We start from the raw sequence: 27,889 nt of genomic DNA, 5'->3' as shown, positions 1-27,889 counted from the left end.
CATGAAAGATAGAAAACCCACTCTACACCTATATTGAATTTCTTTTGGGTTAAACGGCGCGATCACATATGTTGTGCTTGTAGACATCCCCGTTCATTAGTAATTGGCCATTTTTAGGTACGTGACCATGATCCATCAAGAGACGCAGTAGGAGAAATTGTATGTACGGTTGGGGTTAGATAAATCATCCTTGCAAGACATCTAAAGGTATAATAGATGCCACCCCATGGGGGTTTCACAGCGATTAACGTTTCTGGACCATCGGATATTTACAGTGGTTGTCAGATGTTAGATCTCATCCGTCCATTGTGGACAGCAGCGCGGCTTGCTGGTTGGTTGGAGAGCATGTGCGCGTTCTCCCGTCGGTCCATGCTGCTAGAGAAAGGCATGAAATGGCCATGTGTTACTCGCATCTGACTGCACATGGGTCCCACAGTTTCCCGGGTCCGTCCGTCAGTCGCTGCGGGTGGCTTTTAGGTTGGTCTTACCTTGAGCCGGCCGTGGAAAAGATATTCTCCTCGCGCGGGGTAGACTGGGGCTTTCCTTTCGACGGTGTGCTCGACTCGCTGGCGGCGTGCCATTAGCACACGGGAGGAACTCTGCCTGTGCAAGGAGACATAGAGCCGCGCGCCGTCGCCTCGCAGGGACGATCCACCTCACTTTCCCCTCGCCTCTTCCGCTCCACCTTCGTCGTTCTCTCTTCCTCGCCTCGTCCGCTTGGTCGCTGCCCTGCAGATCCGCCGTCGCCTGCGTCTTCCGCGCGCTCCGCCCACGTCCGTCGGTGGTGGCCGATCTTAGCCCATGGCGGTGCTCTGTCCTGGGTTGGGTTAAGGTGAGGTCCTGCTTCATCGATGGGATTCGTTGCTGGCATTATTTTGCCCTATTTTTTTCCTCTTCCTTTTCCTGTTTCTGGAGTGAGGGTGCCGTTCTTCTCCGTGTCGTCAGTGGTGGCCGGTGCTCGGGTTTGGTTGAGGTCAGCGCGCCTGTTTCTTTAGAATTTTTTCCGTTCGCAGACCCGTCAATGGCCGCCCTCCTGCTTGGTTTGTTTTTGCCTAATTTTGTTTCTTTTTCTGTACGTATTTCTAGAGGTCAGGGTACCGCATCTATTCGTTTCTTTTGCTTCTTTGATTTTTTCCCGTCTTCTTGACCGTGTTTCTGGATTAGGGTGCAGGGTGCCATGCGCGGGCGGTTGAGCGGGCGAGCAGCTGAAGGGTGCTATGTGTGTGGCGGCTGATGCGGGAAAAGGAGCAGGCGAGGGAGGATGAGGATTTGCCAGCCGGCCAGAGGTCACGGTGTACCCGGCGACGGAAGGGCAGCCATGGGCGGTCGGTTGGGCGGCGCACGAGAATCTGCAGGCGGCTCACACTTTCCCACTCTCGCTGGGCTCCTCTCTCTCTGATCTGGCCATAGTGCTGCAATGTTCCCATAGAGAAGCATCAGGACCAGCAGTGAAAAAAATCCTTCAGATGCACCGCATCAACCAGGTGATTGCCCAAACTCATCTCCAGCACAACCTTTTGTTCACGAATTTCCGTTTGGATCTCTATCTATTTGGTTCAGTTTTTGTGGCTTGGGTTCTCCTCTCTAGAGGTTGTTCTTATAATGAAAAGACGGTTGATAATTTGTCTGGATTGCTGCTGATTTTGTAGTTGGAGACAGATCAAGGGTCAAGGTCTGAGTGTTGGGAAACGCCACAAGAAGGGGATTTGTAGGATGAAGGTGACCACAAGCATAGGATGATTCTGGTGCACACTACCTGTTTGATGAAATGCAGATACATGGATTCTTTTTATTTTATTATTCTTCCATGTCTTCCTTTGCAACCTATTCATCATCGGTATTGTATGGATTTAGGAAAATCAGTATATGCAAGTGGAGTTGTCCGTTATTACCATCAGTCATAATTCGTATCTACTATTACTTTCCAGCAACGATGTTGACTGTTCCCTACATAAAATTAGGACACAAACCAAGTACCACAGTGCGTGTAGTCGTGGGCATCTATGAAGGCGCTCCTCAGGCTGCTCGAGTGCATCCTGTAGTAGCGAGGTCGACATCCTGGTTTGGGGCGAGTACCATGGCGGCGTGCCACATCCCTGCAGGCAAGCTGGGCAGCAGCATTTCCACGGGTGATGGGTAAGAAATGAGAGCTTCGTACTGACTAATCTCCATCATACAGTAGGTGTCAAACCCTACAAAATATTATAATATTCGGTTTAGTTCATGCAAATAAGAGCCCAGTACAAAGAAAAGAAATATGCATAGTATTTTAGTATTGGTTTATGAATTGATTAAAACAGATTTCGTTGAGAAGTATTACCAAAATTGTATTGTACAAGCATAATAATAAGCCAAGTGGTCAGCTGTGAAAAAAATCAAAAGAACTGAAAGCACAAACATAAAGGCCGACACTTTATTTTATCTCAAATAGAACATGTTTTTAATTAGCTAATTAGCACGGGTACTGGTGCAGGTACAGAACATGTAAGCAAGGAGAGGAGGAATTAAAAAAAAATACCAATTTGGCCACATATTTGATTTGAGAAGGTTAGAGCCCAATTAGGTCAGACTTTATTCATTTTTAGCTAGACATTTCAAATCGTGTTAAACAAGTTTAGTTTATAGGAAGTTTAGCCACTGTCAGCCGTCCACTCATTTGCGCCAATATTCGTTAGGCTTTAGGTTCTGGATTTTAACCTTTCATTGGCTTTAATTCCTTATGTCATGGATCAAATAAACTATTGATTTTGTCAGCAAGGGTGGCCTGGAGTCCATGTTCAGGTTCTCGGTTGACGAGAACACCGTTGTGCCCGGCACCGGTCACAACCATGGCCATCAAGAAGATCAAATAGGAACGCTTACAGGATGCTGGTACTTTTTTACCACTACCAATCTTCTTAACAGAATCATTTCTTATTGAATTTCCCAAATATTTTGCTATCAAATATGTTCTCTGTTTCTGAAGAAAATGTGCAACCTGAATGGAACTGGCTCAGATGATGAGACCACTGTTGTGCTGGCCAGCCCCGACACCGGGATGGTAATCTTCATGAAGAAACTCAAATAGGAAGGCCTCCATAGTGCAGGCATTGACTTATTGGTGTGATATTTCGGTGTAACTGTTGCCATGCGGCTACATCTGCACTACACTTTACATATCGATGAACTAATAGGTGATTCCTGGATTTGTATTTCCAGTTATATGCTTTCAAAGAAGGAAAGCCTAAGTGAGCATGGAGAAAGATTTTGAATAATCTATCTGCCATATCATAAATCTGTTAAATGTGAAATATATTTATGTTACAGGTCTAAAGTCAATAGCGCATTTTATATAATTCTACAACTCTTAACAACTCTATTTTTTGTTGCAAGATATAACTTCCTTCTTCTATACCATATCTTCAATTTCAGAGGAGTGGCAAGGTACCAACAAATCAACATCTTGATTCCAGTGCACATGCAACAACTGAATTTCAATGTAAGTAAATGATTCTTGGGTCCTTAAGTACAAACTGTGTGGATACTGATATTTCATTTGACCTGTAAGTAGTATTTTTCACGTCCTTTTAGTATTTACCCACTATTAATTTTCTGTAGTTCTCTTCCACCTTTTGCAGCTAGATAGTGCTCCAGAAGCTACTGTTTTTTCTTGCATTTTCTCCTGATGTAGTTGGTAGCTAATACAGGTACGCAGTACATGTTGTTCTAAAAGGCATTTTTGTTTCGTTGCTAGGTTTATTATAGGTTGGCTTGGTGAGATGGGCATGCCCTTTGTCTGGTTGCCCTGCTCCGCCTCAAGTGGCCTCCCACACTGCGTTCATCCCTGGTTCGGCATGGTCATGTAAGACATGGATTTCTGTAACTCATGCTGCTTGGTTCATGGCCTCTTCGTAACAAGAAATGAGTGGTATGGCCTATCTTTGTATCGTTCACTATGTATGTATTCCCTTATCTGTATGACCAGATTTGTTTCAGAAATTGGTCTGCTCATGCAAAATTAAGTGTTTGCATGTGGTACATTTATTTAGGCCAGCTCTAGATATGATGTGTTTTGCTTATTCATTTCTATTGCTGCTGTTATCAAACTCGCTTACGTTCATTCATAGATAAATACTACATGTGATTTTGAACGTAAGCGAGTAGTACCTAGGACAGGTGAATACGATCCGTATTCATTATTTATTCAGAAAGGCACAAGGTGTTAGACAAATGATTTTGAAGTGGTCAAACATTTAGCTCTTTTTATTTAGACATGTACTGGAAAGTATTTTAGATTGGTTTTCTGCCTGAAGAAAAGTGAAGGCCGGCATGAAAATACATATGACTAATTTGTTCACTGATTATGTAGTAGCAACGAGGCAACAACCCGCTGGCCGCCGTTACTTTTAAATAATCCAAATTCTAGGAGATCAATCTCAAATACTACCTCTAGCCTTTTAAATTGGTCGCCACATGTAAAATAGGTATAGGTGCCACGTATTTTGAATTTTTCTAGGTTAGTTGCACATAACGCCTTATCGGGTAAGTTTTGCGTTGCAAGTTACAATACAACCTTCTAGAGTAAGAAACATCCTATATGCTGTAATATAGACAAAATGTTACTGATCTGAGAGTAGTACACATCTACTGTTGGATTTTTTAATTTACCTGATTGTTCTCATGTAACCTGACCTCTAAGCTCTACATTTTCTGCAAATTAAGACCCAAGTTGGATATTTTTCCTAGCTCTACTGCTTAGTTTACATTTTACTATCATATTGTAACTTTTCAGTAGAACATGATTATGGCACTCAGCAATTGTGTAAAATATTTTGTAGTTGTGTATCTAAAAATTCTATTTCGCTGGTTCTTATTGTGCAGGTTGTATTCTTTGGTCGTGCAAGATGTATGATGTATGCTCAATCATTTTGATTATTTTTAAAAAATTCTAGAAAAGGTAAATATATCAGAAAGTGTTATATAAGAATGTACAATCAGTTTTGTTTTCCCTGCTACTCTCTGTTTGTTAATATATTGCCTTAGATTACTCTACTCACACATACCATTTAGAGCTGCTTTCTCTGATTCTTATTAACCTGCATAGATATCACTATTAGGTTAGAGTATGTATGATTTGCAATCCAGTTCTCTTACCACAATATCAGATTTGGTACCATGGTTGTAGGCTTGTAGCAGAACGTTTTCTTTAGTAGGTTCCTCAACTTGGCCACTGAATATTCGAATGTTTTTCATGTGCCGAACAATTTCTTACTGTACCTTGGTAAACTTTACTTGAGCAAATCAATTGCAATTCAGACGTCAGAGCCCACCTTTCAGTGATGATCCCTTGTGTTTAAGCATACGTACAATTTTTTGTAGGCTATTATTTATGTTTTCATTTGCTTTCTTTTGTTATATTTATCACATCGATTTTTTTCTTCACAATTCTTCTCTTTTTGAACCTATGTTTATTAATAGTGAGCCTATGGTACCGAGATTTTCTGAGCTCGGAGCCTGGTAGCTGCTGTTTTCGATGTGGGTAGAACCAAATCTACTAAGACCTTTAACTTCACTTCTTATTTGGTTTGGTGCTTCGGTTGTGCATTCTTGAACCTATTTGATTTTGGCAGTGCATTTAGACTTCCAAATCCATTGGATTGGGCCTTCAACATTAATATGCTCAAAGTGAATGTATGAATTCTTGAGGATGAGAAAGAATGGCCCCATTGGAAGGTCCATTTGTCCGTGCCATTGTCGTGAATGCTGTGTTATGCTTGTAGGACCAAATCCCTGAATTCATGATATTTTTTCAAAAGTTTGAGTTCATACATTCCTATTGCATCATCATAAATATATGGTATTTGATTATGCATAATTGGCTTCCTTTCTTGCAAAAGTATGTATGGAGTTAGGCATGTTATTTGTGATACAATAAGGTTGTGCTTGTTTCAACTCGTTTGATGTGGGTGCCATCCTCACCGTTGTCTGGTAAGTATGTACCTAAGAATTATACATCGATACAATCTTTGCTAATTTAAAACAATAAATAACCAAGATTTCTTTTGTTATCTTAAATAACAAACAAGCATGAAAATACAATTCAGTTATTATTAATGTATAACAAGAAAATAATAGACGTTGAGAAAATGGTAAAGAGGTTTGATTTATGGTGGATTAGGATTTTGCATATAGTGAGTTATCTTCAGAAGGTAAAAAATTAACGTAGTCTTTCAAAAATAAACAGATAACCAATTTATTCAAAATATATTTTCTGCTATATATTTATTATTAGGAAAACCTGTGGAGTGGCTTTTTCTAAAAGATGAGACCACTGTACTTAAGTTTTGAGCATAGCTTGTACATCATAAAAAAAAGCCTTTTGTTTTCAGTGTTTTTATTGTACCCATGGCTCATATAAAGGAGACGGAGTTAGATGACAAATGTTGTCCAAAGTATTCCAGTCGCTGTATAGTTTTTGTGCAGGCCACCTTTTTTGTATTCACAGAATTGTTTTCTTCTCTAAATAATGGTATCCTATTCTAATGTTTTTAGGAGAGCAGATGAGGAGCGAGGGTGTCGAGGCAAACATCGTCACCTGGAACATCGTGATCCATGGGTTGTGTAACTAGGAGGACAAAGGAGGCGGCCCAGCTCAACAGGGACATGGTGGCGACAGGGGTGGAGACGAACACCACGTTGGTCAATGGGTATTATTGGGCATGTCGCATGTGATGTGGGGGAGGCCATCAGGCTGCAAAGGGCCAATGGGAACATGGGATTCTAAACAAAATAGTGTACATCTTAGCATCGGTGAGCTCTTTTTTTCCTTCGGATGTTTCTTACTGTTGTGGTGCAAAAAGTTATGGCAAGTTTACTTTTTGGTGCAAAAAGTTATGACAAGCCGAGGGTGTCAACTGCAGACATTGTGATACATTTAAACGGACTTATCGAGCTAGAGGACTGGTTGGAGATGACAATGAGTTTGGGCTACGTTGTTTCATCTTAGACATCTTTTTATGGGAATATTTTATGATTTGCTACACTTTTCTTTGAAGTGTCTATTATTTGCCACATGACAACCACATGTCAGTGAGACACAAAATGGCAAATGATAGAAGTACCAAGAAAAGTGTGGCAAATTGTAAAATTCCCGTCCTACTCTTCTGCAGTGGTACTGAATACTGATGGTTAGAGACTTCGTATTAGCGATACATGACTAATGATATATCTCTATTCGGATTGATACTTCTATGGGTAACTTTGGGGTAGCAATCTTTGCAAATACAAGCTAGATGTTGGGAAACATGCTTATCTTACTAGAAGAATTGCAATATGATAGGGGCACTTTAAATGTCCAATCTTTGTCTCTTGTCCGTCAATTAAATGATGATCAAGCAGTTGTCGTGAAATAATGGATGTTGACGGCCCATTTGGAGGGGCTTATTTTGTCTAAAAAATAGGGAAAATTTTCAGAAATCTAAACATAAATATGAAAGGAGAACAAAAAATGGTACGGAGTAAATTAAGTATAGAGATTAGGGGACTTGCCTTCATCTGCAGCTGGATGTAACCGAACTCCCGAAGCATGATGGCATCGCCTTCCTCGCGCAGAATCGACTCGCATTCCTCTCAGCGGAGCATCCGTTGGTCGAAACCGGTCAGCCCAAGCTCGCAGCGCTGCTTGCTTTCCTGGCCGCCCGCGTTACTCATAGCCGCCGGTCACCGCACTAAGCACAGCAGCCGCCTTCTCTGCCACGTTTTTTTAAGAGAGTACCAGATTATCTTTGTTTTTTTAGAAGGAGCGAGCGAATTGATAAGCTTTGGTGGTTTCTGGTCCATTTGGAGTAAAATTTCGGCCGTAGGAGTTGATTCCGAATACTCCTTTGGATCGAGAAGTGACAGCAGGGAATGAGGAGCGGTTGAACAGCAAGCGGGAGGGCACAACCTCCTCCGTCATTAGCGGTAACCGACCGGGCGCAGCATTAGGAGCATCTAGGCCCTGCCGAGCTCAAGCCGGCTCGTGAATCTCTCGCCGCCGTGCTGCAGTAGGCGAGCCGTTGTCCAGGTCACTCCCATCTTGAGCCACTCCTCAGACACCCCAAGGCCTGGCCCGTCGAGACTCAGATGGGTCCCATATCTAGGATGGGAGGGCGCGTCGATATGCACCGGCCACCCCACCACCAAGCGGCCGCGTCATCGCCACCTCGCCACATGAGAAGGCACGCCGCGGCCGGAACATCGTTGACCTAAGAGAACCGCCACCGACCGAGGAAAATCCAACGCCTCCTCTCCTAGCGTGTGGGTAGGGGCATGACAGCCACCGCCGGCACCGCACGGTCTTTGCCTGGTGGCCTGCACCAACATTGGCGATGGGGAGAGGAGGGGGAGGTGGGCTGGAATCTATGGTTTGAGATCGGTCCAATGTCGCCCGTGTGGGACGGCCAAGACAAAACATGTAGTAGAGATGCTAAAGGTGTCCCTTTCGTTGGCTTCTCTTAGCGGTAGTTTCCTGTTCGACCAACATAATGCATAGCTGTACACGGGCCAAAACCTACAAGAATGTTTATGCGACATGTGGGTATGAGTGTACAACACAACACTGCGGCCAAATATATGAACAATAGGTTGCTCCAAAAATTGCCATTTTGTTCTGTTGATCAGAAACTTCTTTCTAGGATGTAGCTATAAAATTATGAGATGTATTTGTGTATGTGTGGTCATACGGCTAAACTGCTTTTATTCTCGATCCTAACTTGTGGGTGTCGTAGTTTAATGGGTTAGAAGTACCAAGACATCTTCTCATGTAAGTTTTGGCATATAGACATTTGTTCTTATAGTATGCCCAATTCTCTTGAAAGTTTATCCTAAAAATTAGATCATTTTCTAATTACCTAATTACCGTACGTATTTGTTGAAATTCAGGAGTTCCGCAGTTTTTATCTTAGTTGTTTTCACTATAATATCATATTAGTAGCTATTTATATCAATAAATATTGGCATGAGCTACACGGGGTCGTGCGCCAAGGCGCACATCTAAATCTAGTAGCTATGAGAACTGAAGCTAGCATAGAACCGATATGTGGGAAAAGATGATAGAAGGAAAGACAATTTTCTCGCGGTAGAGAAGAATGAAAATAAAAGCTTGCGGAAATCTAATTCGGCCCACGGCTACATATGAACCTATTTTGTGAAAACACATTTTAAGATATTAAAATATTCAGAAATAAAATTCTTCATGTGCAACTAAACATTCTATGCTTGTACACAAGTCTCTGTGAAAAAAAAGGAATATTTTTTGTATCCTTTATAAGAAAGACGAATTTTGATGCTTGACTACTCACGTGACATTCTTTTTTGTTTTTACACAGGTCATATAAGATATTCCTTTTTCCCCGAAAACTTATGTGGGAACATAGTACAAGTTTTACGGTGATTGGCATTTTTAATAACCGTCTATTCACCTCGATCTGGCGGTGATAAATAGACGGAACCAAAATGACGGAACCAAAAAAGTGGGACCGGAACCAAAATTTGTGGGACCGAAACCTCGGATATATTTTGCGAACATTATAAAAAATGAACGTCCTTTTGAGTGGGCGAAGCACCTGATGAGACTACACAAATCTTAAAGCGACAAATAATCGAGCATATATTTGCACAAATCTCAAAGCTACCATCAATTATTCACATCTCTGGATAGAAATATGTAGAGACCTCATCGTCGCTCTCACCCTCCCTCTCTCTCCCGGCGTCTCTCTCACTCTCACAAGCTCTCTCCCGGCGATCCCCTCGACGAGGGGAGGGGGCCGTGTCTCTCCTGGCGATCCCCGCGACGAAGGAAGGGAGCGGAGGTGGCGGCGTTATTTTTCAACCTGGATCGGCACGGTCGCTGACTCGGGGCGGCGACGCAGGGGACGTGGCCGGCGAGCGAAGGAGCGGAACCGGAAGCGGCGGCGGTGTTGGACGTGTTCGGCGAGGGGAGGAGCGGTGGCAACGTTGGTTCAAAATCAAACTTCGCGAGGGGAAGATCGGCAGCGGCGTTGGTTGGTTGTTGGCTGCCGGAGCTAGGCGAGGATTGAACGGGCGTGCCTACCCCTGCGCTGGTCTCCTACATCTTGCTCCCCACACCAGCTTGCAAACGCTGGGACGCCATGCTCCCTGGCTCGCTCTGCATGCTCTGGCTATCATCATCCTCAAGCGCGCATGACCGGCGAACACATGTGTTTGAGGGAATGCCTGTGCGGTACCTCTTTGCTTGGGGTGTCAATGCGTCATGTTTGAGTGATAATGTACATGTTTTTATTTCAGTTCGTTGTGGAGTTGTTTCAAAGATATATATACCAATTATTCTTACCCATAGTAGCCGGATACGGGGTCGAGGCCGTGTTCCGCGAACCAGGATCGACCGATCCGGATCGAGGGTCGGGAACGCGAGCGGATCGACGTGGGTCATCGCCGGGTCACGATCCCGTTCAATCTCTATCGACCCTTGATTTCCGGTAATAAAAACCATGATCTGCAGTTTCTTTTTCTTCGGCCAACCGTCTGCCCTCCAAAATCGCATGAACCGGTCAAGCTTTCCCGTAATAAAAGCCATGATCTTCCGTTTCCAAGCTTTAATCATGCCAGGAGAGCACGGAAAGAGGAAAAACAGCCACGCCAAAGTTAAGTTTAGCACCATAATTAAGGAAAGTAAATGTTATTTGCCTCTTCGTTTCTTCTTTCCTTGAGCAGTTCAGGAGGCCATCGATCCAAAATTAAGAGGATCCCGACCCAGGTTCCAAATTATCGTACCGGAGATGTATACCTCTCGTCGATCCTCGTTCGCTGGGATGTCGACCCGCGATCCTCGATCCCGTTCCTCGACCCGCACGACCCGGAGTTCTGGCAACTATGTTCTTACCTTTTTCCCGCCTAAATTTTTGTGATTTATTGTTGGTACTAGAGAATAGAAGAGGGCGAGTTTCTGCATCATGTTAGTTTTTCCTATGCTTTTTCGTGTTTCCGCAACTTTTAATTTTGGATCAATATTCTCTGATGATGCTGTTACTGAACGATTAAATATTAATCTCTGTTCAAATTCTTACAGAATGAACTGCAGGGATATAGATGATGTTGTCCAACATCTTTGGCAGACCCAACGAGCTCTTTGCTGATGCTGTGGATGAAAAAATGGTTATTGATATTGCACTCTGTTAACACTGACGCCTACACTGACCGTGGAGTGTTCTGCTGTACCATGTATTCCACTACTGTGGAGTGTAGTGCCGCTAACATGACTCTTGAACTAAGCAGTAATTGACACATGAATTTTGGTAGCCAGCTCATGGTTACACCACTGAAGAAGTGTTGAAACTAAAGCACACGGTCACAAGGGTGAAAACAACTAAACATAAATATAGCCGTAACTAAAGAAAATGCTAAGAAGGTCATTCATCTTGTGATGAGACCCCACTAAACTTCACGGTGTTTTGTATGGGCCCATCTTTTTTTTATGGTCTGCATATGCATTTTCTGTCGGCAAGTCCACTAGTAATCTCAGTGGCAATTTCTTGTTCGACTGTATTGGTAGGAGTGTCAGACATGCACGTTTGTGTTTGGGTTTAGGAGTGCTGGTTTCCATAATTTGTTTTCCGCTATGCGTGAATATGGTTATTGAAGTTATTCCAAATTGTATCACAACAAGCCTGGGTGTGTACCACCGGAAGGATTGGTCATCCTCTTATGTCAAGAGGATGTAGATGAAATGGTGCGAGCTCATAAAGATACAAGAAAGTGTGACTTGTAAATTGTGACGAAATATGGTGAAAGCAAGCACTTTAATTCCAGTGCATCATTTGGGAAACAATTTACTAACCGAAGTCCAACAATTTTAGCAAGCATAGAAGAATCAAAGAGGGTAAACACAAATTAACATACAAATTTCTGGGCAAGCATAACACAGCAAGCTACTACTCTGACTAGATTGCATACTCATCAAGACTCACAGCCCCAGATTTTAGACCTAACAAGGTAGCTTTTGAGTATATGCTATTTCTCTGATCTTTCTAATCCTCTTACATGGCTTGGTCCAGGATGCTTCTATCTAAAAGAAGGTCCTGTAGCATGGTATTTCCACGATGCTGGGAACCGATATTTATTCTGACAACCTGAAAGTTATGTTATCACATAGTATTACAAGTCCTGTTCATTTGGCTTGTTCTCAAACCTGGATGATCTGTTCGTGTTTTAATTGCTGAAACCAAATGTCACAAGTAGGAGAACAACACTGCAAATGCCAAAGTTATATTCACACGCTGTACATTAATTTCATTTGTACAATATCAAGACCCACCTTAAATAGGGGAAGACAAATTCTTAAGAAAAAAAAAGAAGAAAGCATCACTATCCGCAGCTACTTGAGTTGAGATCTTGAGTGTCATCTTGCTTAATGAAACAACATCTAGTGAGTGGCACACAATGCGCAGAACATTCATGGGCGATGCACGATAGATGCTGTCAGAAAATTGTCACTGTCGGCAACTTCGAGCTTCCTTTAGTAACGAGATCAAGTGGATCAACCAAATTTGGTGCCTCCGTGCCATGATGTGAGTACTGCATATAATGGAGAGCCCTGATTCATCAGTACAGTTGACTACCTGCATAAGATAATTTTGATCACAAAAACTGGCGTGGATCCACCTTGTACCAGATGACGAGCCGCCAAGTCGTAGGAATCAACCATGGTAACCAGCTTCTACATTGTTGTTCCTTGTAGCCCATTAACATTGTTACCTTCGTCTGATACTTGCAGCTAAGAAGACATGCATTCAGCAAAAATATAAATCTAACATTTAGGAACAACACATGATATGGTACTAAGGTTAATGTGCAGAGTACAAAATAATGAAAGCGAACATATATACCAACATGAATTTAGATTGTGCCGAACTAAGAGAATCACGAGACAACATTATAACCATTATAATATGCTACCACTCCTTCCAAAAGCTCTGCCATTACATAACTATTACAGGGGCAAAAGGTTTCATGCATCAGGAAACAATGTAACTCAAAGCTAGAATGCTAAACAGGTCTCACACTTGGAGAGCCACCACTAGAATACGTTAGAAGTGTCAAGCTTTTCTTAATGAAAATCCACAAAGATCAAACAGAGATGTACATCACATCTAAAATGCCACATTTGGGGAATCGCTGGTTGATAACTGTACTGTACATCAATAAATCTTAAAATCGGAAGGTCAAGGAATGATGGTTCAATTCAGCAATAGTACTGGTCATAGATAGAGGAAGGTTATCACAATTCACCGTACAGTAATTTAGTGAAGACATGATCATCTGATCCTTATCCTGATCCTTGAAGGAGGGGGCGGCAGCGGCTGCGACGGAGGGAGGGGCCGGCGGAGTCTGGCGGCTGCGACGGAGGGAGGAGCGGCGGCTCGCGTCTGCGATGGAGGAGAGGGCCGGGCTGGCGTCCGCGATGGAGGAGAGAGGGCGGCTGCGGCGGCCGGCGGCTTCGACGGAGGGAGGGGGCGGCGGAGGCGACGGCTGCGATGGAGGAGAGGGTGCGTCCGCGGCGGCTGGCGGTGCGATTGAGGAGAGGGCGGTGCCTGGGGCGGGCGTTCGTGGGAAGAAGGATTTGATGATTTTTTTTTCTGATTAGACCTTCAGAACGTACGGTTAAAATTGTTGGAGTATTATAGAAGTTACACACCGATTTAATCAACGGCTACGAAAAAATACATTAGACGGAACCACATTTGATTAGACGGAACCAAAGTTCCGTGCCAATCACTGTAAAAGAGCTCGGGAACATAGTATGTCCAAATATACACGAAATTTTAATTTAGAATTTTTTGATATTTTTAAAATTTATTTTTATGCATTATTTTATAAGAGGTTTATATACACATGTGAGCCAAAACACCACCTCCCGTGATGTGGTACAGAAATAAGATGTGTAATAAAGCTCAACATATATAGTCCTTATTCCCGTGCGCATCAACGAACAAGACGGGATTTGATCAATCTTTCCTCTGTATGTACTTCAGAAGATATTCTGTAGCGACACACTAGTTTAAATTTGTGCGTGGTGATTCCTTGTCGTCTCGCTGATGCCTTGATGGTGCATGCAGTGGATTTTACTGAAAGTTAGTCCGCACACCAGAATGAACGACGACTAACTAACTAGCAAAGTGGCAAATCGTGGGCTGGAAAATATGGCGACTAACCAGCAAGGTGCCAACTTTGCCCCAAAATTCCAGAAAGAGACCAATAAAAGGGTCAAGCATTGACTTACGTCAACGCCACAATCCCTTGGTGGAGGCTGTGTCTCTCGTCCACTCGAATGGTCTATATAATAGCTCAACCTCAACACACAGATGTACACAGCCCCGGGGTAAAGCAGCAGCATAGCAAGCAAGTGAACAAGAAAATCAGATCAGAGATTCAGAGATGAGGACGCAGAAAAATGCTCTCTCTTTCCGCACACTGCTCGTCATGGCTTTTCTGCTCTTCGCTACTCTCCAGGCCGTCTCCGTGCAGGGAGGTAAAGTGCACTTCTTTCGTTTGCTTGATTTCAGTTCAGTTGCTGTGTTTTCATGCAACGCCATTCCCTTCACTATCTTCTTTTTGTTGCTTGGGTTGGGATTGATTATCGCGTGCACCACGCCATGTATTACGAATTAGATTCAACTCTAACTATCTTCAGCATTTGTACAGGGAGAGCTATGAAAGAAGACGTAGGTTATGGTCCACTGAACCCAGGCACCACACCGGCTGTCCCCCGAGGCAAGCCTTACGGCCGCGGATGTCAGAGGATCTACGGTTGCTACCGGGGCGGGCCACCTTCTACAGCGCCATGACTCGTGAAAGAAGTCTTTCCGGTGACAGCTACCGCTCGTATGTATGGAGATTGCGGAATAAATTTATATGAGGCTTCCAAAGTAGACCAGACTCTCTAGTTGTGTGCTCTATAAAATGTAATGCTTATCCTAGTATAAAGGACGGCATGTGCCAATTTTATTTAAAAACGGAAATATCAATAAAGAGATCAGTTATATCACTTATTAGGGTCATTGATGTGGATGACTTATCGCTTATGAAGTGGGAGACGGAGCCGGTCAGAGTGCGGTTCCAGTGTCGCTATCCTGAGAGGATCAAGGGGTCGGTGCTGGTCTTGTGAATGGGGAAGGATACACTGTAGGGGTGCAGGCTGAGCGGGGCCCGAGAGGCGGGTCGGGAGGAGGGTCTGGGGCACCAACTCCACCACCACCACGGACTGACAGGGAGGACGATGACGACTTCTCTGATGAGGGTTCTACTGACAACGAATGGAACAACCATGGGAGGAGGAAGAAGGTGGACCATCCGGAGGCCCAGGAGAAGGGCAGGGGGGAACGATGGTGGCGAGGGTGTCAAGTCTGTAGGGAAGCAGGCACTAGGGTCACGGAGTGCCCCGGTTGCGGGGCGGGTTTGGGAGGGACCCAATATGCCGAGGTCTTTTGACCAATACGGCTCGAATCTGGAGCTGGGAGTGTGGCAACAAGGGCTCCTTCCCAAGGACAAGGGCAAGAAGCTCACGATGGGGGCGATGGCTGAGGAGTCGCTGATCTCGACGGAGGCTGGCTCGCAGGTGACCGACCCGCTAGCCTCTTGGGTGGCGGACATCCAACCGCTGGTTGGTCCTCCGGCCAAGGTGGCAAGGACGAGCGAGAGGGAGGTAATGTCGGAGGTGCGGGTTCTGGGGTGGTGGAGGACGTGGTGTCAGTGTTGTGTGACAAGGTGGGGTTGCCGGTGCAGCCCGACCTGCGGTCGGTGGTTACCTTGGGTGCCCCCATCCCGCAAGCGAATCGCACGCCGACGATCCCATACACGCGGAAGACGCGGTGGCCAGGGGCACGGCCACTCGCAAGAGCTCGAGGTGCAAGGGGGTGGCCATGCCAGTCTTGGAGAAGGCACAAAGGAGGGCTAGCGAGAAGAACCTCGAGATGGTCATCGACAACATCAAGGCTCAGGGGCTGGTGGGCACTGGGCAGACGCTCGGACTGGGACCTCCCGGTCTCGGCTCTGGACGGCGTTAGCAGGCTCTACGCGAGGACGAGGGGAGGCGCGTGGCGACATTTTGGCCCCTGCCTACTCGCGGTAGTGGACGTGTTTCTTTGCTAGGTACCAGTTTGTATTGGGGGCGGGCTGCCTTGTCGTTGTATTGCATGGTTCGTGTGAGTGTTGGGTACCAGCTTTGTAGCAGCTAGATATGGTCCCTGTGTATGGTTTCAGTCGGGGGTGTATGGTGTACTATGTTTCTGCCGTGTGGCTTTATTAATTTAAAGCTAGGCTTAGATCTTATGTTTATATACTTATTAGGGCTCGTGAAAACTAGTCTCTATAATGATGTTGCTGCCGCAGTTTTGGTCTAAGACCACATAGGACTGGTAGGCGTAGCTGCTTACTGAGATTAGCTAGTAGCCTAGTACTTGTCCTACCTATGTGCTGGGCACCCATAGATTATCTGGGTTCGAGCCTAGTTTTTCCATCTACGTTGGATGCATATGTTTCCTTGCAACGTGTCCAACGATTCGTGAGTTAGTCTACGGCGGTGCTGAAGTTATACATTTATGTCTGCTGCGTTTTTTCGTTTTCCATTTTGGATCATGTTAACTTCGCCAGAAAAAAATTAATGCAGGTTTCCCCAACCCAACACAAACAAAGCTCCGACCTTTGTGCAGCAGTGCACCAGTTCCAACACATCGTTTGCACCGTGATGATGCTCTACATTCCTCAAGCCAATGGAGCAATACATCACGATGGAACAGGATTTTTACAACAGCAACTTGGAGGGATATCGTCCTTGTCCCCACCACTTCCTCTCTCCTCTCCCTTACGTCCCCTTTGAGAGTCGCTCCCGCATGGCCGCATGGCCGGCTAGCTCCTCTCTCCTTTCCGACGGTGCTGCCGGTCCGCATGGAGACGGATGCTTAGAGCATCCCCAAACGGCGCTGAATCGAGCGTTTGGGGGAATGTGTTTTTGTTCGCGCCGTGTTTCGGGGACATCGCGTCCCCAAACGCCGCTCCTAAACATTTTATAACATTAAAATACTTTCTTTTTTGCATTTTTATTTCAATAGAAAGAAAAAATATTTCACAAACTAATACATAATTCGGAACATGATTTACACAAACTAAGATATAGTTTGAAACATGGTTTCTACAAACTAATACATAGTTTGAATCATGGTTGACAGAAATTTAAAACATTGCAAAATAACGAAACCTAACTAGTGTTGGCATCGCAGATTTCGTGTGTTCGTTGCCAACAAAGAACACTCTCAGGCACTCCCAGTCACCCAAACTGGAAAATCCAGCTGTTGACAGTACCCCTGTTGGTTGTTTCGAGGAAGAACAACCAGAAACCTCCGTGCCTATTTTCGCTGCGAAGAAACAACACTCAGTCGTCCTCCTCCTCGTCGTTGTCGCCGTGGTAGTGTCGGTGGCAGCACGTCTCGTCGAACACCTTGAGGCTCATGTCCCCCTCGCCAAGGAGGAGAACGTGAGCACGAAGCCGGCTTCGAGGTGGTGGTAGCGCGTGAACTTCTTCCAGCCGATGTGGAGGTACATCTTGCCACGCGCGTCGAAGATCATGTCCACAATCCACCAGCAGCAGCCGCAGGCAGCCTCCCGCAGATGCAGCGAGGACGGCTCGTTGCCAGCGATGAAGTCTGCAAACTTGTCCGACAGCCTCTGGATGCCGAGTGGGTCTCCCTTGAGGACGATGACGAACTCAAGAAGTTGCCGCTCCTCGTCCTGCATGTCCGACGATGAAGACGACGGCATCGCAGGTGACGGCGCCACGACCACGACCACGGCCGTTAGCTCGTCCTCTGCCTCTACCAGACATGGCGTCGACTCTTGAGATGGTGGCGGCTAGGGTTGGGGAGAGAGGCGCTAGGGTTTGTGTGTGAGTGACAATGAGAGAGCTACCCTTTTTATTGGCCGGAGGGAGGCGGGGGTGGCGCTCATTAATTCCTGCACGCAGAGCTAGGTGCGACGAGACTCTTCGCTGTGCCTCTGCGGGAATTTCACTGTCGCTGCGCGCTAATAACTTCCGTCGCGAGGTAGGCGATGGTTAGGTTAAACTTCAATGTTTCGCTGACGGGTCGGTCCCGCCACTCCTCGCTCGCTTTTCGTTGTGTCCGGCGTGCCCGGAGCATCCCCTGTGTAGCGGGGACGGGCTTGGGGCACCGGACACCGTATCGGGCCGCGCCGGACAAAAAGAGGCTTTGGGGTACGCGACTGGGAACGTTTTTTTTGTCCGACGCGCCCCAAATCCCTTTGGGGGACGCTTTGGGGGATGCGGCTGGAGATGCTCTTAGCGCGGCATGTATAGAGTAGATGTAGGATGATACGTCTCCAACGCATCTATAATTTCTGATGTTCCATGCTTGTTTTATGACAATACCTACATGTTTTGTTCACACTTTATGATGATTTTATGTGTTTTCCGGAACTAACCTATTGACGAGATGCCGAAGTGCCAGTTCCTGTTTTCTGCTGTTTTTGGTTTCAGAAATCCTAGTTGGACGAAGGAAATATTCTTGGAATTGGATGAAATCAACGCCCAGCATCTTATAATTGGACGAAGCTTCCAGAACACCCGAGAGCCACCAGAGGGGAGCCCTGGGGGCCCCACACACCAGGCTGGCGTGGCCGGGGGGTGGGCCGCGCCCCCCTGTGGTGTCACCGCCTCGTCGACCTTCCGACTCCGCCTCTTCGCCTATTTAAAGGTCCCTGACCTAAATCTTCGATACGGAAAAGCCACGGTATGAGAAACCTTCCAGAGCCGCCGCCATCGCGAAGCCAAGATCTGGGGGATAGAAGTCTCTGTTCCGGCACGCCGCCGGGATGGGGAAGTGCCCCCGGAAGGCTTCTCCATCGACACCGCTGCCATCTCCACCGCCATCTTCATCACCGTTTCTGTCTCCCATGAGGAGGGAGTAGTTCTCCATCGAGGCTAAGGGTTGTACCGGTAGCTATGTGGTTAATCTCTCTCCTATGTACTTCAATACAATGATCTCATGAGCTACCTTACATGATTGAGATTCATATGAGTTTTGTATCACAATTCATCTATGTGCTACTCTAGTGATGTTATTAAAGTACTCTATTCCTCCTGCACGGTGTAATGGTGACAGTGTGTGCATCGTGTAGTACTTGGCGTAGGTTATGATTGTAATCTCTTGTAGATTATGAAGTTAATTATTGCTATGATAGTATTGATGTGTTCTCACTACTACGAAAAGGCTTATAGCCGCACTCCTTCCCGCCGGCGAGCACGATCCCAAGATGCCGGCGGTAAGGTCTTCCAGGGTCGCCTCACGTTACCGCCAGCGAGTTGGTTTCAGGTCGCCGGGGATAGGGCACTTACCGCCGGCGAATCGGGATTGGAACAGCCAGCGGTAAGGTGGACTAAGAGCATCTGGATGGGCCTCTGCTTACCGCCGGCGAGTTTGTCTCGAAGATGCCGGGGGTAAATTAACTACCGCCGGCGAAATGGACTTGCACGTGCCAGTGCTAACGTGGGCTGCTGTGAGCCATTTGGGCCGAAATTACCGCCCGCGTCCCTGTTTCGTTTTCGCCGGGGGTATTTGGTCATCTTGGATTTCTCCACCCCACACCCTACATACGCACCCTCGTCGCCACACACGCACAAGTCGCTCCTATATCCCCATTTCCTCCCCACCCAGACGTGGCGGCGACGGCCACCCACCGAGCCCGCCTCACCAAGTTCGTGTCGCCGGGCCGCCAAAGCCCCTTCTCCCTGTCCTCAGGATCCCCTCCTGCTCACCGGATCTGGTCGCCCCCGTCTCCTCCTCCTGCTGCTCTCTCCACACTAACGGACACGCTCCCTCCTCCTCCACCCACGCACGCACGCAGGTGAGCCTCCGCCGCTCGAATCCGCCCTGATTCGCCGCCGATTCCGCCGGATCTGACCTGTGCGCTCGCTGATTTCCGCTCGCAGGAACCAGCCAGCCAGCCAGCCATGAAAGGTGCCAAATCCAAGGGCGCCGCCAAGGCCGAAACCAAGTAAGTGCTTTCCTCCAGCTTCTCTCCGTTGTACTAGATCTGTTTTTGGAGGATTCGTGTTTTGCTGACCCCGCTCGCGCGCGATCTGCACCCTTCCCTTTTGCCTATTTTTTCTACTTCGAGCTTACTTGTTATTTTCCGGTTACGTCCGGCCAACCGGGTTGACCTTGCGCTTATGCTGCCTCTGTACAGGGACGAGTTCCGCACGGAGTTCAAGGAGAAGAACCCCAAGAACAAATCTGTAGCTGCCGTAAGTTCCCTTTCTCCAGTAACCAATTCTCCAACCTATTTTACTCCGTGTCGATGGGATCATGATCCGTGAGCTGATTAGTTTACTGTTTGGTATAACTTTCCCAGGTCGGTAAGGCAGCCGGCGAGAGGTGGAAAAGCTTGAGCGAATTGGTAAACCTTCCTCCACCATAGCCACTACTTCCGTTTGACTTAATACCACTACACTTGATCTGTTTTTCACATTTGCTGTTGAGTTCAAGAAGATATGCTATAGTATCCACGGTCATTTTTTTCCACTTTATTTGCAGCTAGATCTCTTCCTAGTCACTCTCGAATATTGCCAGATCTACTTACGAATCATGTTTATTTATGAATAATAATTAATGCATATATGTCTGGCAGTGACTTCTTCTTTCTATTTAATTCTTTTGTACATGGAAACTCGTTGTCTAATGTCTGTTGGTACAGATATTTCACACTTTACCGTATGTGATTCATTCCTTAATAAGTGGTGCACCTTACTTGTCATGTCTTAGCTAGATCTGTAGTTATTGCTCTGAATATTTGTCGAAAACTCGGATCAGGAAAACATTTAATATAGTGCTTGCATTTGATCTTGAGATTTCTTATTAATCCAGTGGCAAACAGCAACGAAATCCCCTCAATTTTTTTTGGTTTTTCTGTAATTATGCATGCTTTTCGATCTAATTTATACGGAGGTGTTGTTTTGCTTGTGAAGATTCCTCCAGTATGTGATTTGGTGCTGGTTAATCATTCTAATCAAGGTTGCATCAACATGACTCTTCCTCCTGGTTATTTGGAGGTCGGGGAGTCTGCAGCGGAGGGAGCCTCCAGGGAAACTTTGAAAGAAGCTTGTGCAGATGCGACCCTTGGTCCTGCGATTGCGACCGCTAGCAGTCACCTGCTCACGCGTATCGTAGGTAGAAGCTGGGTCGGCTCGTGGGCCGCCACAGGTTCAGTCTAGCCGGCGCCTACCGCATCTGCACCAAGATGCTGAAGGCCACCAGGAGGACACCGTCGAGCCCGGCCTGGCTGCTTGCTGCTTCCCCCAACCTAGGTCAGTCCAATCCTCCTTCGCAAGACGTCAGTTAGTTGTTCTTCGACACTCATAATCACAGCTGCTCATTGCTGCTCTCCCATAGCATGAAAAATTCCACTAGCTGGCCTTAATGCAATTAGCTATTTACTTCTTGATTGCTCATTGCAGTAGGATGTTTTGTTCATAGATGTCCTATTCTCTGCTATTATTCTAGACATTCTTGATTGCTCTTTTTGGTGAACTCGTTGTTTGAACCGATAAATAGGTTTTGCATAATTTCTTGCTTAAAATTGTTTCCTTTTTCGAGCAGTATGCATATTTGTGTAGATAGTAGGGAAAGCGAACATGCATAGATGGATATTTGCTTCAGCTTAATGAATACTTGTGCGCATAGATGGAATAATATGTGCTTGCTATTTGCTGTTTTTAGCTGCAAGCTGCGAAGGATCATGATGAGCTGCCGAGGACTGGGACATGAGCATGGTGAGGATGCGGAGCTCGTCACGAGTGACGGTGGCGCACCGATCAACCTAGGAGCGCAAAGAGGGGTTCTGACGATCTACCTGAGTTTTGGGCGTGGCTGACGTGGCCAGAATTTTGAATCTTGAAACTAGCTAAATTTGTAACGGATAGAATATATATGAGTTTATTTGTAATTTGTAAAATATTTTTTTTTTGTTTCTTAAATTCATTACTGCCGGCGCTTTGCCTTGGTTGCCAGTGGTAACTGATTTTTTTTTAGTTCTTTAAATATGTACTGCCGGCGCATACAAATATGGCTAATGTGCCTGTGGTACTAGATACCCCTGGCGAATATGCGAAGACGCCGGGGATAATAGCATGTTACCACCGGCGAAAATGAAGGTGCCAGCGATAAGGCATTACCACCGGCGAGGCGATCGCCGGCGAACGCGAAAACGCCGGCGGTAAGCCTTTTCAGTGTGCCGGTGGTAAGCCTTTGCCTAGTAGTGTCTATGCCTCCTTCATAGTGTGATGGTGACAGTGTGCATGCTATGTTAGTACTTGGTGTAATTGCAATGATCTATCATGCACTCTAAGGTTATTTAAACATGAATATCGAATATTGTGGAGCTTGTTAACTCCGGCATTGAGGGTTCGTGTAATCCTACAGAATTAGTGGTGTTCATCATCCAACAAGAGAGTGTAGAGTATAGCATTTATCTATTCTGTTATGTGATCAATGTTGAGAGTGTCCACTAGTGAAAGTATAATCCCTAGGCCTTGTTTCCAAATACTGCAATCGCTGCTTGTTTACTGTTCTATTGTATCTGTACTGCCTGCAATATTACCACCATCAACCACACGCCAGTTGTAGCAGCAAGCTATTTTCTGGTGCCGTTACTACTGCTCATATACATTTATACCACCTGTATTTCACTATCTCTTCGCCGAACTAGTGCACCTATACATCTGACAAGTGTATTAGGTGTGTTGGGGACACAAGAGACTTCTTGCTTTGTGGTTGCAGGGTTGTATGAGAGGGATATCTTTGACCTCTTCCTCCCTGAGTTCGATAAACCTTGGGTGATCCACTTAAGGGAAAACTTGCTGCTGTTCTATAAACCTCTGCTCTTGGAGGCCCAACACTGTCTACAGGAAAAGGAGTGTGCGTAGACATCATAGGATTAGATCTAGGTTTAGTTTTAAGTTGTTGTTTACCCAAGTGGAGTATGGCGCTAGTAGAAAACAGGCCTTTCGTTAGGCCCCTTTAGTCCCGGCCGTGTCCTGGGCCGGGACTAAAGGCCTGGCCACGTCGCCCCGAATTTGTCCAAGCGTATGGTCCCGTTTCGTTAGGAACTATTTGTCCCGGTTTGTATCCCAAACCGGGACTAAAGGGTTTTGCGGCCCGCTGCGCCTGCGGTACCCCTTTAGTCCCGGCTGGTGACACGAGCCGGGACTTAAAGTCAAACGGTTCGTTCCCGCGGAAGCTGATCGTCGCGTCGCCATTACTAGCGTCGAAATCGAGCGTCACGCGCCGCACGGACAAGGGAATCTAGGTTGTCGGCACCGGCGGCCAGCCACGGGAATTGATCACCCAGTGGCTGGCATGTTCATCTTCATCTTGCTTACCTTTATATGCTCATCTCTTCCACATCATTGCCACACACATTCTTCTCACATATCCATCATTCTCTACCAAAAATCTCTCTCTTCGTCGACGTCCGGCCCCAATGGAGCACCTCGCGCACGACCCGGCTCCTCGATCTCGTATATACCACCTCATGGCCGAAGGGATTTCTTTCAAGATCACTGCCACTTTCTGTGCATCAAGGTTGGAGAAGTGGATCCGCGCCTTCAAGAGGGACTATCTCGACGCCACACCAATCAAGTGCGTCAACTTGGATTGCGAGTTCACCAACCCTCGCGAGGGTGATCAGCGCACCGCTGTCCTTCAACTCTCGGGGGCGACCAAGAATTTAGTATTCCAGATTTGTTGGGCTGATGAAGTGCCACAAGTTCTCAAGGAGTTCTTGCAGGACAAGACCATCAGATTCTGTGACGCGGCTATTGACAAGGATGTGGAAATGCTTAGTCCCTACGGTATTGATATTAAATCTGCGTTCGACCTCCATAAGATACTCCCGAACCACACCAAAAATCCCATTCCGAGTCTTTATGATCTGGCAAATTCTGTCATTGAGACAAATCTTGAGAAGAAGAGGAAGAAGTGCAAGAAGAAGGACGCAGCGGAAGAAAATGAAGATGAACAGATTTTTGGGCGGGCACTTGTTCCATTGGCTGAAGGAGATATGCCCTAGAGGCAATAATAAAGTGGTTATTATTTATATCTTTATGTTTATGATAAATGTTTATATATCATGCTAGAATTGTATTAACCGAAACATTAGTACATGTGTGATATGTAGACAAACAAGAAGTCCCTAGTATGCCTCTTAAACTAGCTTGTTGATTAATGGATGATTAGTTTCATAATCATGAACATTGGATGTTATTAATAACAAGGTTATGTCATTGTGTGAATGATATAATGGACACACCCAATTAAGCGTAGCATAAGATCTCGTCATTAAGTTATTTGCTATAAGCTTTCGATACATAGTTACCTAGTCCTTATGACCATGAGATCATGTAAATCACTTATACCGGAAAGGTACTTTGATTACACCAAACACCACTGCGTAAATGGGTGGCTATAAAGGTGGGATTAAGTATCCGGAAAGTATGAGTTGAGGCATATGGATCAACAGTGGGATTTGTCCATCCCGATGACGGATAGATATACTCTGGGCCCTCTCGGTGGAATGTCGTCTAATGTCTTGCAAGCATATGAATGAGTTCATAAGAGACCACATACCACGGTACGAGTAAAGAGTACTTGTCAGGAGACGAGGTTGAACAAGGTATAGAGTGATACCGAAGATCAAACCTCGGACAAGTAAAATATCGCGAGACAAAGGGAATTGGTAATGTATGTGAATGGTTCATTCGATCACTAAAGTCATCGTTGAATATGTGGGAGCCATTATGGATCTCCAGATCCCGCTATTGGTTATTGGTCGGAGTGAGTACTCAACCATGTCCGCATAGTTCTCGAACCGTAGGGTGACACACTTAAAGTTGGATGTTGAAATGGTAGCACTTGAATTATGGAATGGAGTTCGAATATTTGTTCGGAGTCCCGGATGAGATCCCGGACATCACGAGGAGTTCCGGAATGGTCCGGAGAATAAGATTCATATATAGGATGTCATTTTATGTGAAATAAAATGTCGCGGAAGGTTCTATGGAAGGTTCTAGAAGGTTCTAGAAAAGTCCGGAAGAAACCACCAAGGAAGGTGGAGTCCACAAGGGACTCCACCTCCATGGCCGGCCAGCCCTAGTGGGGGTGGAGTCCCAAGTGGACTCCACCATAGGGGGCCGGCCACCCCCATCATGGGAGGTGGGAATCCCACCTTTGGGTGGGAGTCCTAGTTGGGCTAGGTTTCCCCCCTCCTATGGAAGGTTTTGGTTTCGGGTCTTATTCGAAGACTTGGACACCAACACTTGGGATCCACCTATATAATGAGGGGCCAAGGGAGGGGGCCGGCCACCCCCAAGACCATAAGCTGGCCGCCCCCCTTGAGTGGCCGGCCACCCCTCCCAAACCCTAGCTTTGCTCCTCCACTCCATATTGCCCGCGTAGCTTAGCGAAGCTCCGCCGGACTTCTACACCGCCACCGACACCACGCCGTCGTGCTGTCGGATTCAAGAGGAGCTACTACTTCCGCTGCCCGCTGGAACGGGGAGGTGGACGTCGTCTTCATCAACAACCGAACGTGTGACCGAGCACGGAGGTGCTGCCCGTTCGTGGCGCCGGAACCGATCGTGATCAAGATCTTCTACGCGCTTTTGCAAGCGGCAAGTGATCGTCTACCGCAGCAACAAGAGCCTCATCTTGTAGGCTTTGGAATCTCTTCAAGGGTGAGACTCGATACCCCCTCGTTGCTACCGTCTTCTAGATTGCATCTTGGCTTGGATTGCGTGTTCGCCGTAGGAAAATTTTTGTTTTCTATGCAACGTTATCCTACAGTGGTATCAGAGCCGTGTCTATGCATAGATGGTTGCACGAGTAGAACACAATGGTTTGTGGGCGTTGATGCTCTTGTTATCTTTAGTTTGAGTACTTTGCATCTTTATGGCATAGTGGGATGAAGCGGCTCGGACTAACTTTACATGACCGCGTTCATGAGACTTGTTCCTCGTTCGACATGCAACTTGTATTGCATAAGAGGCTTTGCGGGTGTCCGTCTCTCCTACTATAGTAAAGATTCAATTTACTCTTCTATTGAAAACATTAGTATCAACGTTGTGGTTCATGTTCGTAGGTAGATTAGATCTCTCTCGAAAACCCTAAACCACGTAAAATATGCAAACCAAATTAGAGACGTCTAACTTGTTTTTGCAGGGTTTGGTGATGTGATATGGCCATAATGTGATGATGAATATGTATGAGATGATCATTATTGTATTGTGGCAACCGGCAGGAGCCTTATGGTTGTCTTTAAATTTCATGTTGAGTAGTATTTCAAAGTAGTTGTAATAGTTGCTACATGGAGGACAATCATGAAGACGGCGCCATTGACCTTGACGCTATGCCGACGATGATGGAGATCATGCCCGAAGATGATGGAGATCATATCCGTGCTTTGGAGATGAAGATCAAAGGCGCAAGAACAAAAGGGCCATATCATATCACATATGAACTGCATGTGATGTTAATCCTTTTTATGCATCTTATTTTGCTTAGATCGCGACGGTAGCATTATAAGATGATCCCTCACTAAAATCTCAAGATAATAAAGTGTTCATCCTTAGTAGCACCGTTGCCAAGTCTTGTCGTTTCGAAGCACCTCGTGATGATCGGGTGTGATAGATTCAATAAGTACATATGACGGGTGCAAGACAGTTTTGCACATGCGGATACTAAGGTGGCCTTGACGAGCCTAGCATGTACAGACATGGTCTCGGAACACGTGATACCGAAAGGTAGAGCATGAATCATATGGTTGATATGATGAACACTTTGAGTGTTCGCCATTGAAATCACACCTTTTCTCGTGATGATCGGGTTTAGGTGCGGTGGATTTGGTTCATGTGATCACTAAGACAATGCGAGGGATATTGTTTTGAGTGGGAGTTCACTTAGTTTTTTAATTATATTGAATTAAAATTTGAACTCAATTTGTCATAAACCTAGTCTAAACTATTGCAAATATATGTTGTAGAGATGGCGTCCCCAATCAATTTTAATCAGTTCCTAGAGAAAGAGAAACTTAAGAGCAACGGTAGCAACTTCACCGACTGGTTCCGTCATGTGAGGATCTTCCTCTCTGGCGGAAATCTGCAATTTGTGCTTGATGCACCGCTATGTGACCCTCCTGCAGAAGATGAATCCGATGAAGTAAAAGCTGTTTACGCGACTCGGAAAACTCGGTACTCTCAAGTTCAGTGTGCCATCCTGTGCAGTCTGGAATCCGATCTTCAAAAACGTTTTGAGCACCATGATCCTCATGAGTTGATGAATGAGCTGAAAGCTATATTCGAGACTCATGCGGCCGTGGAATGCTATGAAGCATCGAAACATTTCTTCAGCTGTATGATGGAAGAAGGCAGCTCCGTTAGTGAGCACATGCTCGCCATGACCGGGCATGCGAAGAAACTCAGTGACTTGGGAATAGTGATTCCTAACAGACTGGGGATTAATCGTGTCCTTCAATCACTGCCACCAAGTTACAAGAACTTTGTGATGAACTACAATATGCAGAACATGAACAAGGAGTTACCTGAACTCTTTGGCATGCTAAAAGCTGTTGAGATTGAGATCAAGAAAGAGCACCAAGTGTTGATGGTCAACAAGACCACCAGCTTTCAAGAAACAGGGCAAGTCTAAGGAAAATTCAAGAAGGGTGGCAAGAAAGCTGCCACGCCTCCTATGAAACCTAAGAACGGCCCTAAGCCCGATGCTGAGTGCTATTATCGCAAGGAGAAGGGACACTGGAAGCGTAATTGCTCCAA

General features: G+C 45.9%; 1 protein-coding gene, 1 long non-coding RNA gene and 1 other non-coding gene across 10 annotated transcripts; all 3 read left to right on the top strand.

Moving 5' to 3' along the window:
- Positions 1–500: 500 nt before the first annotated feature.
- Positions 501–6,956, top strand: LOC127333982 (uncharacterized). Of its 8 annotated transcripts, none has more exons than XR_011752143.1 (10): positions 501–832; positions 1,165–1,484; positions 1,650–1,719; positions 1,962–2,136; positions 2,474–2,547; positions 2,755–2,871; positions 2,966–3,173; positions 3,412–3,478; positions 3,734–3,907; positions 4,861–6,956. It is a non-coding gene; the product is annotated as an uncharacterized lncRNA (long non-coding RNA). The 8 variants fall into 8 exon arrangements; XR_011752141.1 differs by having other exon boundaries at positions 3,373–3,478; XR_007871782.1 differs by having other exon boundaries at positions 2,966–3,478; positions 4,861–4,936; positions 6,540–6,956.
- A 7,397-nt stretch (positions 6,957–14,353) lies between these two features.
- On the top strand, positions 14,354–15,011 carry LOC127333980 (uncharacterized). The gene is made up of 2 exons (XR_007871775.1): positions 14,354–14,527; positions 14,701–15,011. It is a non-coding gene; the product is annotated as an uncharacterized protein (transcript).
- An 8,533-nt stretch (positions 15,012–23,544) lies between these two features.
- On the top strand, positions 23,545–24,132 carry LOC139835666 (uncharacterized). Its single transcript, XM_071825523.1, has one exon. The coding sequence runs from the start codon at positions 23,545–23,547 to the stop codon at positions 24,130–24,132; it is 588 nt and encodes a 195-aa protein (XP_071681624.1).
- Positions 24,133–27,889: the final 3,757 nt, after the last annotated feature.

This window comes from Lolium perenne, chromosome 2, assembly GCF_019359855.2.
Source record: "Lolium perenne isolate Kyuss_39 chromosome 2, Kyuss_2.0, whole genome shotgun sequence".
Lineage (NCBI taxonomy): Eukaryota > Viridiplantae > Streptophyta > Magnoliopsida > Poales > Poaceae > Lolium > Lolium perenne.
The sequence above is the reverse complement of the archived record's forward strand: the minus strand, read 5'-3'. Positions and strand labels throughout refer to the sequence as shown.